The sequence below is a fragment of the Anoplophora glabripennis genome, unplaced genomic scaffold, assembly GCF_000390285.2.
Source record: "Anoplophora glabripennis isolate ALB-LARVAE unplaced genomic scaffold, Agla_2.0 scaffold304, whole genome shotgun sequence".
Taxonomy (NCBI): Eukaryota; Metazoa; Arthropoda; class Insecta; order Coleoptera; family Cerambycidae; genus Anoplophora; species Anoplophora glabripennis.
Window position 1 is genome coordinate 341,876 of NW_019416405.1, and position 14,082 is coordinate 355,957.

Consider the following 14,082-nt stretch of genomic DNA (forward strand, 5'->3'; position numbering starts at 1 on the left):
TTTTATATGAACTTGAAGTTGAGAATTAAAAATGGTTTTTTTGCTGTAACTTTTGTATTTTTCAATAAATTTTGAAAATTTTTTGGCTGGATCTATAATTTTTGAAGCTGCTTTGGATGATAATATGAAATCCTCGATAATAATTATAGGGGCCCGGGGGCAAAGCACCCCCCACCAAAATATCTAGAAAAAAAAAATTTTGTTCCACTATACCCCAAATTTTCCATCGTTTTATAAAAATTTATGGTATTTCACGTAAAAAAGGTATACTTGTTGAATTTCCATAAAATAGATATTTTTTGAGATAAACCCGTTTAAAGAGGAAGGTACCATTTAATTTGAGACATTTTATTTAACAGAAACATACCTACATAATAAAATTCAGGTAGACAAAATTCTAGATATCTCAAATTGCATTGACAAATAACGAGACAAATAATAAATTACGTTACGTGAATTACTACAGTTTTAAAAGGTTTAGCCATACACCACCTTCTACACTTAATATAAAAGTCGTTTTGTCCAGTTGCAACGGAGTTTTCGTCTTTTCGTTCAAAGCTACATTGTAATATCTTAATATTGTGATAAGCGCCAATTTGGTTTGTAGTTTTCCAAATCTTAAACCTGAAAAAAATGTGAAAGTCACAGTATCTATACATTGTATTTACTTCAAATTTAACAAATAATATATATTTAACACAGATATGATTGTTTTAGTAAGAATAGGGATTAAAGTTTCATGGAATATTATTGAAGCCTAAATAAAAAATGGTAAAAAATATGCTCAGTTTTGACCTCTGTAATATCCTATTAAGTTCAGCATCATCTTCAGTATAATACGTCTTATGATTATATCAATATTTCTGACATTTGTTTTAAATTGGGAAATAGTTAACAACGCATTCCAGAACATTTCAAACAGAAAGTTACTTCTTTTTAAAAAGATTTATTAGTAAACAATATTGTATCAATTGTAATTAGAAGAGGAATAAATAAATCATAGATTATGTATCTGTCTAAGATTTGTAAAAGTATTTATATTTATCCTATCAGATTTCTATCATCATAAATAAATCATATCGTCTTTAGTGGAAAAATTTACTAAAATATTCCTGTAAAACTAATTTCGTCAAACTTCCAGTCCTAGATAGGCATTACTGAAGATTTTATATTACATTTTATTGTCCGAAAGTATTTAATTTCTTAAGAAGTTTTTTTCTGGGTATTTGCCACACGTAATAAAGAAATTAAAAGGAAAATTAGTAACCGAACTATGCACAAACATTACTCAGGAACTATTTCTAACAATCTTACCTACTTTGTAAATCACAATGAGAAGTAGAAGTAGGTAAATATCACTAAAAAAATTTTTTTCACGTTTTGAAAGATTTTCTACTTTTTTCTCAAAATAATATGTAGAATGTGGCCAATTAAGAACAAAACATAATTGACATTTCCTCGGACATATCCTGTGGACGGTTTTCGAGAAGAAAGGCTATTAATTGAACTCTTACAATATTTCGGTGAAGAAAATAAGTGACTTTTCTCATAGTAGGCTTATGTCAAAACTTATTGATGGATATCTCATAAACAACGCATACATTCTCAGTAATATTTTAAACTTTAATTAACTTTATATCAAAATTGTTAGTGACTAGTTAGTAATGACTAATTACAGTCACTAAAATTTTGATATAAAGTTAATTAGAGTTTAAAATATTACTGAAAATGTATGCGTTGTTTATGAGACATCCATCAATAAGTTTTGACATAAGCTTACTTTGAAGAAAGTCACTTATTTTCTACACCGCAATATTGTAAAATTTCAATTAAAAGCCTTTTTTCTCGAAAACCCTCCACATTAGGAAGTTCCAGCAAGAATACATTATTTTTTAGAAAATAAAATTGTACATTAGAAATTGGAGCCCGAATACTAAAAAACCTAACCCCAAAAAAATTAGAACTTAAAATGTAATACGAATGTAGTATAACTAGCGCCCTCTATAAAATATACAAAAAATAATTAGACCAGCGTATTTGACGTCCTTAAAAACCCCGGAATACCAAATTTCATAAAAATATTTCGCACCGTTTGGAAATTTTCGTAAAAATTCTATTTAAAAATTTTATTTTGTCGCTCTATATCTCGAAAACAAGAAGAGATAGACCATTATAGATTATAAGACAAAAAATTCTTATTTTTTGTCGTACTATGACCCCCTGTATTTACGGGAGGTCTTTCTGAAACACGCTGTATATTATTGATTACATTCAACTATATACCTATGCATATCCTTGGTCCATCTCCAAAAGGAAGGTATGTAAACGCCGGTCTTTTGGCTTTGTTTTCTTCATTAAATCTTTCCGGATCAAATACCTCGGGATCAGGATAATAATCTGGATCATAATGAAGTCCTATAACAGGTATGTGCACTGGTCTTTTTTCTTCTATGACCACATTCGTGTCAGGGACATTATAACTTTTGTTAGACCGGCGGTGTAGTATTGGAACTGGTGGGTATTTGCGTAAAACCTCTGAAAAAAAATACATTTATTAAAGTTATGGATGTATGGAAGCTAACGTTTTCAGTTTATCCTGAAACTTGAAGGTTTTTATTTATTACATCTTGGACATTTACTATAAGCGAATTCTAAAACAAAAATGGGAGATAACTTTTTAAAGTTTGTGCATTATTCGGGTAAAGCTGGGGAAATCAGTACAAAAAGGGATAGCAAAAATTTAATCAACATTTTTTGTATACTAAGCACCTAAGTATGGGACATTCTTTACTGGGCATTTATACTTCATTTAAAAACCTACCGTTAATAACTTTTTCTAAGTAAGTCATTTCTCCAATAGATTCGTATGTCACTTCATTACCGTGTTTTTCTAATGTGAATAGTATTTCTTCCCTAAGTTTTTCTTGAATCTCTGGATTGACAGACAATTCGTATAAAGCAAAAGTTGTTGTGGTACTCGATGTTTCAAATCCTGCCGCAAAGAATACAAAACACTGCGCAGTAATCTCATTTAGGGATAGGAAAGGTTTGCTGTTTTCGATGCTGTCACTTTCATTACCTTCATTTTTTAACGTTGTCAACAAATGAAGAAAATCGTTTCTTAAAATATTGTTCTTTTCTCTGTATGCAAGCGTATCTCTTACAGCGTTTACGAAAAAGGTTTCTACTTCCTGATCTATGAATTTGAAGTATCTTTTAACGATTGACATGGGAAGAAAGCAGGCAATAATTTGTTTCAACATGTTAGAATTACTGACTTCGAAGATCCTTTTGCCGTATTTTTTGAATTCGGCGTCAGGATTTTTCATGCTGTTGCATTCTATACCAAACGCACATGATCCGATAGTGTCTGTTGTGAATCGTGCTATAATTTCTCTGACGTCCAGTGGGTCACTGGTTTTTGAACATTCATGGAGTAGTTGCTCTAGACCAACGGAGCATTCCTTTAGAGTTTGAAACATCATCTTCATTTTACCTATAATGATTTCAAGTAGCTTCACATCAATGAGATATAGAACAGTTGCGAATTTGGAACAGCAAAATATTTTAATTTAATCAAATTCATCTTTGTCCAAAAGTTGATACTAAGTTGGAAGCTTCACAGCTATATTCGCATTTCATATTAATCATAAAATGAATTAAACGAGAAATTTATATTGGGTTGGCAACAATCTACTACAAGGTATGCTATAACGAGTAAACAAAACCAGATGTACAAAGAGAATTATAGAGGGCGCCCTAGTCTCAGCGTTCAAGTATTTACCAGAGGGTAGCTAGACCAAAGTAAGGTTAAAATTCTTATAAAATATTTTTCCGAGTGTGAGGGATTTAGAAAAAAATAATAACAACTTTCCGCAATAACTCAAAAACCCCTTCAAGGATTTAAGTAATTTTTGGGTGAAGTGTACATCGATTAAAGGTCATTAAAACTACATGGTGTTTATTTCGATCTGACGCCAGGGGTGGCCTAAGCCAACTTGTCTTCATAACTTTTGCATTTCCTAGTTTTATGTAATTTGATTACGTTTTCCTGAATCTGCAATCGATTCTGAACAAAAGCCATGCTCTTATTTCATAGCTCAAAAATGAACCGTTTTTGAGTAAATTGGGTCTAAATTACCGACTGTATTAGTTAGTAGAAAAATTCATGTAAATTTTATTTCTTGTTATCTAGTAGGTACCTGTCACTATAAAAAACAAAGTTGTTTACCGTTGAGGTACAGTTTCCCATGTAGCTGCGGCTCAATGAAAATGAAGGAACTAAACAAGTTTTCTATGAATTATTTAATATTTGGTTAAGTATAGGGGAACTAAAAATAAAATTGAAAATTATGTAACAGAAACGAAATTATGTAGCAAAATTACAATATTAAAAATTAAAACAATTATTTCAGTAAATGCTCGAAATGCTGCCCATTTACTACAATGCATGTCCGACATCGTTTGACCAAGGAATTGTAAACCCTTCGCGAATTAACGGTTGCTTGAATTTGCTCGGCGGCTACATTAATTTTTTTAAATAAATCGTCTTTAGTGTTACTGGGTTTGTACAGTAAAAAAACAGTCGGGTTGAGGTCAGGGACCCCGGGACCATTTTTCCCAATCCAGCATTCTGGAAAATGCAAATCGAGCCACGCAGATACCTGTCTTCCTTTATGATCAGGTGCTCCATCTTGTTGATAGTACATTTGATTTCGCAAAGCTAAGGGAACGTCAGCTAGTTTTTTTTTTTTTTCTAAACCATACCCACTGAGTTACACTCAGTGGAGTGCATCGAAGAAAAATATTTTATAAGCATTTAAAGCTTATTTTGGTCTGGTCTATCCCCTGATAAATTTTTGTACGCTGACATTGGTACACCCTGTATACGGCATTGTTACAGAACTTTTTTTCGAATCGTATGCCATTTTTATTGTGATATATTAGACTATGGGCATTGTTATTACAGAAATCTTTTTATTTATGTAACTCCTCTCTATCTCCTACTAGTAAATAAAAGGAGGATAGTGGTATGATATTTTAGTTGAGCTTCCTATTAATAGATGGCGCATAAAGCCACTGTAAATCTAGCACGTTATAGCTGTCCATCAAATTCTTTTTACTTTAAAATTTAGACTTGTCAATACATGCAAATTGTAAACAAATCATAATATTTTAGTGTCCTAAGCAACTGTGCTTTCTGTTTCATTAATTTTGGGGTCTATGTTTTATTCTTACCAGAGGTAAACGTGGGTGTCAATTTAGCCCGAAGATTTTTCCACTTAGCGCCTTCTAAGTTGAAGAGGTGACCAGTTAACGGATCAAATTCTTCGTTCACGTAAAATCCACGGTTGACAAAGTGATCAAAGTCTTTCTGAAGAAAATTTCTTATTAATTCCGGATCTATTGGCATGTACACCGGACTAAACAGTATGTAGATACCTCCATGTCTGACCCCCCTTGCTTTAAATAGCTTATAAAATTCTAAGTATTGTTCCGCGTGTGATATTTCACCTTTAAGGATTTTCATACCGTCTCCATAAAAAAATTTTGGATCAATGTAGGGCACACCTCGTTTTGCCCAATATGTGTAATATTTTTTCTTTAAGTAAATATATGTTAGAGGAAGGATCACGATCACTAAGGCGATGAATATGGTCACATCCATATTTATTATCTAAAACTAAAAATGGATAAGTTACAGTTAAATTACTATCGTCTACTAACATCTGAAAATTTACATATTCAGAAAGCCGTCTTGAAAGCACATTATTAACACTATTTTAAAACAACAAAAATATTATTTTTAATGGAAGTTTCATAAAAATGACGAATCTGAGTTCAGTTTTTTTTATGGAATAACATCGCTTTATTTAAAAAAGTATCCGTTATTAATTATTTAGGTGCTACAATACATGTATAAACTATATTCAAAGTGCGATTTACTAAAACATTTACTTTGTTAATAGTGTATTTTCAATGTTTGGCTGCAAAATTAATGATTGAATTACCAATATTTCCTTGCAGATCGCTGTTGAATAAAAGCGGGACAGTGTATAAGCAAAAGTGAAGAAGCAGTACACAAAAATATATAAAGTTATCACGTACCATAAAAATTACACAATTTTTTCAAAATTACCTTCAGAAAACAATATACTCGTACATTTATCTGCGTCTGATAGGCCAAGCGCAAATAAAAATGAGACTGTATTTTGGGTGTTATCTTATTATATGCAATGGCGTAACAGAAATGATTTCATAAATTTGTTGACATTTTTATTAATTACTGAAATAATATAGAGTTGCAATTAACAATTTATTAGTCTTTCAAATTGTTGATTTTATAGGGGTTTTATTTTCTTAATAAATGTTTTTATAGTACGCTAATACAAATATTTGTTGACTCTTTCATACGTAAGGAATCAAAATTATTATAGAAATTTTATATTATACAGGTAGTCCAGACGGTATCTGTTTCAAAGGGTCCATATTTGGGTGAATCGTATATCCACGGAGATTTTTGGCTTTCAAATATCACTAGGAATGAACATTTTTCTATACGCATAAAAAAACCGTGGGCTTAACTTTTGGCGGCACAAACTGTTAAAAAAATTCAAAAAATGTCATATTTTTCTTCCTATTTAATTATATATCTTTTCAAGAGTCAATTTTATGCGAAAATGGAAGAGGAAAAAAATGTTTGTAATTGAAATTTTATACAATACAACTAGTTACAAATCGAATAAATCATGATTATTATTGTAAAAATCGAAAAAATCGTCAAAAATGGGGGTTAAAAAACATTACTTTTTAGGGAATTTTTTTGGGGTCTTTATGTTGGGATAGGACCTTCATACTTGGCTCAAGAAAACTTCATGCTATGTAGAGTCATCACACCAAATTTCATCAAAATCGGTTAGATAGATTTTGCATAATAATTTTGCAATCCAGATTTTGAAACAAAAATTGCAAATTTTCAAAATTTTGCACGGCAAAAACCAAGGCCTTTAGATACTTGAAAATTTAATCACATATAGAAGGGCTCTCAAGCTTTCAAACGCTTTTTGAAAAATTCAAAATGTTCTAGTGATATTTGAAAGTCAAAATGCCAAAAATCTCCGTGGATATACGATTCACCCAAACCAAAACAGATACCGCCTAGTCTAACGTGTAAATATCTGATAGAAATTTTAATTCTATCAAATTAATAGTAACAAGATTTGCTTTCTAACTACTGATATAATGACACTGGTTGCCTGGTTACAGAAACAAGATATTGAAAGTAATAATTTTTTTTATCAAAAAATATAATTTTTCCAGTAAAATTATAGTTTACGAAATTTTACCATCGAACTCACGAAACCAGACACCATATTTTGCGCTTACAGATAATATTAATTCAATTTAAAAATCAAAGTTAAGTAGAGATAACATATGAATAGTATCACAGAAAAAATTAAGTTCAATTTCGTTCAGCACGACACTGATCAGATATAAAACTGATAACTAATCGCTCGCTGATATCTATTGTGTGCTGAACAACACCATTCTCTATACAATTATATTGTTTATATTAAACGTACAAAGTCAAATTCAACATAGAAACTGTGAACTGCGTCCAGCTAATTGTCGAGAGTCATGTTAAAATGTTATTTACACTTTTGCACTAAATGAAAACTGAGTATATCTTCGTCTTATACTATCAGTTCAAATAATAAAGGTCAGTGCGCACTAAGTGCAAATGTGCGAATTAGTCGAGAATTGTGAGTCAGAAGCCTCTAAAAAATTAAATTTCAATGGATGACAAATCAATGTTGAGTGATACATAGTATAGAGGTCAGCGAGTTGATATAGGTTTGAATAATTCAGAGTCATTTTTGCAATCTTCATATGACCAAAGGCGAAATTGTTTCAAAAAATGCTTATGGAAACACTTTTCAAAAAACACTAGTGATATTATCCACATATCTCCCTTAGGAGGAAGGAGGAAAGACGTTTTGTCTAGTTCAGTTGATTTTGATTTTTATCTCGTTCAAAGTGATTTTCTTAATAATCTTGATACCTAACAAATGTTTAAAATGAAATGTAAAATAAAATATTGTGATAAAGCACTTCTCAAACTATTATCTATTTATGCCATCTTGAATAAAAAATCTAATTAATTTCTGGTAATACAATTTACTTCAAAATCACATACTTATCTATAACAACACTAGAAAGTATATTTTTTTTAGGTCCTCGTATATTTACCTTTCTCTAGTCTCCATATTTGTCATAACTTTTTTTTATAAATAATGCAAATAATTATCCAAAATGATATACTATAAAATTAATAAGAAACAATATTTATACATTTATTTTATGTATTTTAAATTTAAAATTTATTAAAAAAAATTATGTATTTACCATTACAACATTTATTTATATCATAATTTTATAATTTCAACATAATAATAAATCAATGTCTACTATTATTGGGAATATAAAGTTTACATTTAAAATACATCTAAAATATTTATTACTACTGTTTCAGGTATTATGTTTAAATATGTGGTTAATATTAAGGAAAAGAAATTAAATTATGTACCTATACAAATTTCAATTAGTTCAAATATCTAATAGATATCTGGATTGAAAAGTTTATGTGATACTAGCTCAACCAGTAATGTTCGATACTTGCCTGTAACTTCATATTCTAAAAATTTATTTGTCTTATTTTCTTAGGTCATTGTAAAGTTCTCGCCCAAAAAATTAAGTAAAATATTTGTTTATATTTTTGTCCAAAATTACTTTTAGATATTTATAGGATATTTATATTTCCATTTAACTTTTTTATGCATATTTTTTTAGGTTTCAAAAAAGCGTGTAGACAATATTTTAAAATTAGATATCTATTTCTAGCTTCAGGTAATAAACCCTAACTCTGCGGAAATAAATTTGATCCATATTGTATGATTGTTATATTTTATATTTGTTAAATTGTTAAATATGTATAAGGAAACTATTAAACCGTAGTGACATTCACCCACATGTTCCCCTTAGGGGAGAGGATGAGAGATTTAGTGTCAAATTTTAGTGGATATATTGCTTTTTCATTCAGGGTGACCTTGAAATTCTTGACGATCTTGGCCAGTCCTACTAGAGATTGCATCCGTCCAAATCTTGATCCTAAAATATATAATAGTCTCAGTAAAGTAGCAAATAGATCAATCAAGAAAGTGTGGGTGAAATACAATCTACAAAATATGTTATAAACATGCTTTGTACTTACTGACAGAGAGCGACCTACTAATCTCTAGGTACCATGACTAGCGTCGCAGAGTAGTTATTTTCGATAGTATTATTAGTTTTTTTCAGGGAAACTAACCTTACCTAAAATAATAGTGGGTAAATTAACGTGTTACCTATGCAGATTCTTGGTCCGTCTCCAAATGGAACATGCGTGTAAGGCGGCCTCTTAGCTTTATTTTCTTCGTTAAACCGTTCGGGATCGAACACTTCTGGATTAGGGTAATATTCTGGATCATAGTGAATCCCCATTATGGGAATAGAGAAATGGGTTCCAGCTTCTATAGTTATATCTGTTCCAGGTATAGTATAATCTTTAGTACACACCCGTGGAATTGCAGATACTGGAGGATATTTTCTAAGAGTTTCTACAAAGATTAATGAAACATTTACAAGAACTTTGCAACCGGATTAAAGAAAAGTTATAGTACTTAGTATGCTATTTTCTATTCAACTAGAGATATTTGAATAAGGGAAAATAATGAATTGAACACCATTATACTAACCATTAAAGACTTTATCTAAGTAGGTCATTTCATTCATAGCTTCATATGTGAATTTATTATCATATTTTTTTAGAACTTCATTTACTTCTTTTCTAACTTTATCCTGAATGTCTTGATTCACTGCCAACTCATATATCGCAAACGTCATAGTCGTCGAAGATGTTTCAAAACCTGCTATGAAAAATAAGTAACACTGGGCAGCAACCTCGTCGAACGTCATGTAAGTACCACCGTCGACTTTCTGACCATCAGGGGTGAACGAATCATCATCAGTGATTTTTCCTTTATTTTTTAACTGGAGCAACAAATGCAAGAAGTCATTTCTTACTATTTTATTTTTCTCCCTATATTCAATATTCTCCCTTATAACGTTCTTTAGAAAATTCTCCAGCTCCTTTGTAGTTATGCGCACTCCTAATGCTACCAAGATACTTTTGGGGAACAAAGCTATTAAAGTATATTTGAACATTGTAAGACGATCGTAAGCAAAAACTTTTTGTCCAACCTTTCTGAACTCTGCTTCTGGATCTATGAGACTGTTACATTTAATTCCAAACGCAGCAGATCCTATGATGTCAGTGGTGTAACGTGCCGCCACATCCTTGATGTCCACGGCTTCGTTATTTTTTATGCATTGATCGAGTAAGTGCTCTAAGCCATCGCTACATTCCACAAATATTGGGAACATCATTTTCATTTTTCCTGAAAGAACATAAATACATAAACAATTAACTAATAAGATAAGAAAAGCAGATAATTAAATCTGTGGGATTGAGGAGTTGCGGAAATAGTTTATCTTGACCTGACTGTTCCATAAACTGATAAAATTCCTATACGATCCATCAAAGTCTGATTAATTATGTATTGTTATTTAGTGCAGAAAACAAAAATCGCTTTTCTTACCAGATGTAAAAGTAGGTGACAGCTTAGCACGCAGGTTCCTCCACTTACTACCCTCCAAGTTGAAAAGATGTCCTGAGAAAGGATCACCTTCCTCATTGAGGTATGTTCCATGGTTCATGAAGTGTTCAAAGTCCTTTTGAAAGATGCACTTTATAATTTCATTGTCAACAGGAAAATATGTTGGCCAGATGAACCTATAGCCTCCAGCGTGCCTTAGTCCATTTTCTTTAATCCTCCTATATGTTCGAATAACCAGATCAGCTCGAGCCACTTCTTCTTTTGGCCACGTTTCAGGCTCTGGTTCTAAGACTGGCAGTCCTTTTCTCTGCCAATACGTCTTGCACCATTTACAGTACAAGTACCCAACAAGCCAGATGGTAGTTATGATCGTAGCTAAATTGAAAATTGTGTCCATATTTTTATCACCTAAAAATGAAGGGATAAATCTATTATTTCCGATTTCATAGTCAACCAAACTTGGTAGCAGCTTCAAAAAAATGTGACTAATTTTATTGCCAAATAAATCCAGGAAAAAGTACGAATTCCCATACAAATGTTTCGCGCATTATTGGCAGAAAAAAGGATCTGTCCATCTGAAAATGTCATGATATGATTGCATACTTTTCCGATTTATTCACAAAGTTGAAGGCATCTGCGTTATAGTCAAAATTCACGATGAACACTTTTATTAAATATACAAATATTCTAAAATACGTGCTTTCTTGTAGGTGAGAACTGTAAATCAATGAAGGCAAAAATGTTGGTGTTGCCGATGCATGTCGTCGTGCTGAACTGTATCAATTCAATTTAAATGTCATTAACGATTTGGGAACGGAGCTTATGATTAAAATGCCAGATGATAAAATGAAAGTTTAGAAAATATGTTGCACGCCGTCCAGAAAATTTTGAAAGTTATCGCTTTTTATTCAAATATTCGAATGGGAAAGGTTGCAGGCGAGTAGTAGCAGTACATCAGTTTGGTAAAATGCCTCAAATTCTCAAAATGCAAATTAATGTATTTTTAATGTGTGCTGGTTTGTCTGATTGTATTTATTTTCTGTCTAAAATATGGATAAAACAGGTAAGGGAAAGTTACTTTCCCTGCTACTGACTTTTGATGGTGGCTTAGCCACGAATTAATCTATACCGAATTTACTTTCAATAATTTAGTTTATGTTAAAATCACGTATCAACTAAAAATAGTTGTTTTGCACGTTCTTTATCTTATTACTTAAAGTTGCATATCATAAGTCATGTTTGCCTTTTTGTTAGTCGATGACATGTTTGATTCAGATAAGACAAAAAATAAAGGCAGCTATTTTAAAGCTGTATTTGTAGTGAATTCCTTTATTTCTCTTACAATTAATGCTACTCACTTCTTCATAGCCGATTCACAAGTAATTATTATTTGTGAATATGATTTTTACCGAATAATTTTTGGTAATATTTTTTTTGTTACGTTTTTATAAATTTGGTTTCTGCAGCTTCCCGGTTTCTGAAATTTTGAATCATCGCTGTATGCTTTAATTAGAGTGTTTTTATATGTTAAATCCTGTTTTATTAATTTTGTTACAAAATTTATCAATACACTTACCTCGAGTAATAAGTATAAGAGTAAGAATATAAAAAAAACAATGTTTATAGTTAGATGGAACTATCACTGATTACAATAATATACAAATGATATCGTACAGTAAGGCTGCGTATTTATTCGTATCTTTATCAAATGGGATAACTCTTTTATTTACTTCGCGATTTTATGATAACTGATACAATACGTAATAAATATTGTTTACGTTAGACTGAGCCAAAATTCACAAAAAAAATTCTTACAACATCGGCCCATACAATTTTTTTCTAAACATATAAATGTAACAAAGATAAGGTGAGTCAATTGTTATGTTAACCATTACTTCGACTTGATAATGAACTTTGAATGTTGTCTGAAACTATTGTGGCATTCCTTAAGTAATTTTCGTTTTTTTTTGGTTATTTCGCCACATTATAAATTAAAATTAAAGAACAGTAAGTTCCTAACAAGAGGTTGTTTTTTAACAAACTTATTCTTGTCTATAATTTTGGAGTCTCGTCTTTGGAAATAAGTATTTGCACGATTATAAAACCACTTCACACTGTATTTTATTGACGTTATTGATAATTTGCCACCCCTGAATAAAAAAGGTAAAAATTCAAAACAATTAGCCCAATACTTATACTTCCAATAAAATTTCACATTGAGCAAGTGCTGACTTTTCGAAAGATTTTCGTCATCCGTTTTCAAAACATATATTATTTTACTTAAACGCCAAATATGATAGTTTAAAATTGAATAATTAACTTACTTGTTTCTGAGGATTCTCGCAGCATTGATCAAAATTTAAAGAGGCACACACTTATTGTTATCATTATCGTATCTTAACAAAATAATAGTCTCTTTAATTTTTTGGTTTTATTTTGTTTTTATGGGATTTCTTTTTAATAGTCTGACAGTTTCTCAACTGTGCTCACATATTTTTTATTTTTCGTATACTTTCTTGTTTATATTCACCAATTCTAACAGTTAAAGACCTGTAAGTTTCACCGATACAATGTTTGTTACATTCACGAGAAATGTCGTAAATGCAATTCTTTGAATTTCGATAGGTATTTTTGGTCGCGAAAGTGTTATTGGCTTAAAAAAAGTTCCAATATTGACCATATTCGGTACCAAAAATTTAGATTTGCAAAACATATCTAACGTCATAGACAACAATTAGAACAACAAGAATACAAGATATTTCTTTCAAAGATTACATTATTTATCAATTTCAATATGGCAGATGTTTGTATTAATAATATTCAGACACACTATTTTTATACTGTAGTATAAAATTGTCTAAAAATGTTATTTAAGAAATCCTAAACTTGCAACAAATATATTTTTAGTGGAGTAGTTTTGTATTTATCAAATCATAAACAATGTATACAAAATATATATTAAAAAAATGTAAACCAGTTATTAAATTCTAGTGACATCTACCCACATGCCTCCCTTAGGAGAAAGGATAAAAGATTTGCTTAGTTCTAGTGGATATATGGTTTTTTTATTTAGGGTAACTTTGAAGTTCTGTATAATCTTGGCCAGACCCACTTTGGTTTGCATCCGTCCAAATCTTAATCCTAAAACATATAATAGTCTCAGTAAAGTAACAAGTAGATCTCCAGCAGCAATTCAAGACATTTCTCAAGAAAATATACGAGGTATGTTCAGAAAGTAACAGAACTTACTGAATTACCGCTAATGGAGATATTTAGTGATATGCGGTTGGCAGCATTGTATTGCGCACAACCTTCTCTGTAACAACAAGCTTACGCAGATGATGATGCTCTGGGTCGTACGCAATGT

At 30.9% G+C, this 14,082-nt stretch overlaps 3 protein-coding genes across 5 annotated transcripts in view; 1 reads left to right on the forward strand and 2 right to left on the reverse strand.

The window, feature by feature from the left end:
• Positions 1-14,082, forward strand: part of LOC108911280 (uncharacterized protein CG43867) — a 375,733-nt gene that overhangs the window by 251,417 nt on the left and 110,234 nt on the right. The gene's annotated exons all lie outside the window — the stretch shown is intronic.
• Positions 347-5,670, reverse strand: LOC108911288 (probable cytochrome P450 6a13). Its single transcript, XM_018716191.1, has 4 exons — positions 5,239-5,670; positions 2,822-3,496; positions 2,284-2,535; positions 347-624 (listed from the first exon to the last, which is right to left on the reverse strand). Exons 1-4 carry the CDS (start codon positions 5,666-5,668, stop codon positions 461-463), a joined length of 1,521 nt encoding a protein of 506 aa, XP_018571707.1. The 5' UTR covers positions 5,669-5,670; the 3' UTR covers positions 347-460.
• LOC108911287 (cytochrome P450 6a8-like) lies at positions 8,946-12,376 on the reverse strand. Its single transcript, XM_018716190.1, has 5 exons — positions 12,292-12,376; positions 10,698-11,123; positions 9,795-10,496; positions 9,405-9,656; positions 8,946-9,168 (listed from the first exon to the last, which is right to left on the reverse strand). The coding sequence occupies exons 2-5, from the start codon at positions 11,110-11,112 to the stop codon at positions 9,005-9,007; spliced, it is 1,533 nt and encodes a 510-aa protein (XP_018571706.1). The 5' UTR covers positions 11,113-11,123; positions 12,292-12,376; the 3' UTR covers positions 8,946-9,004.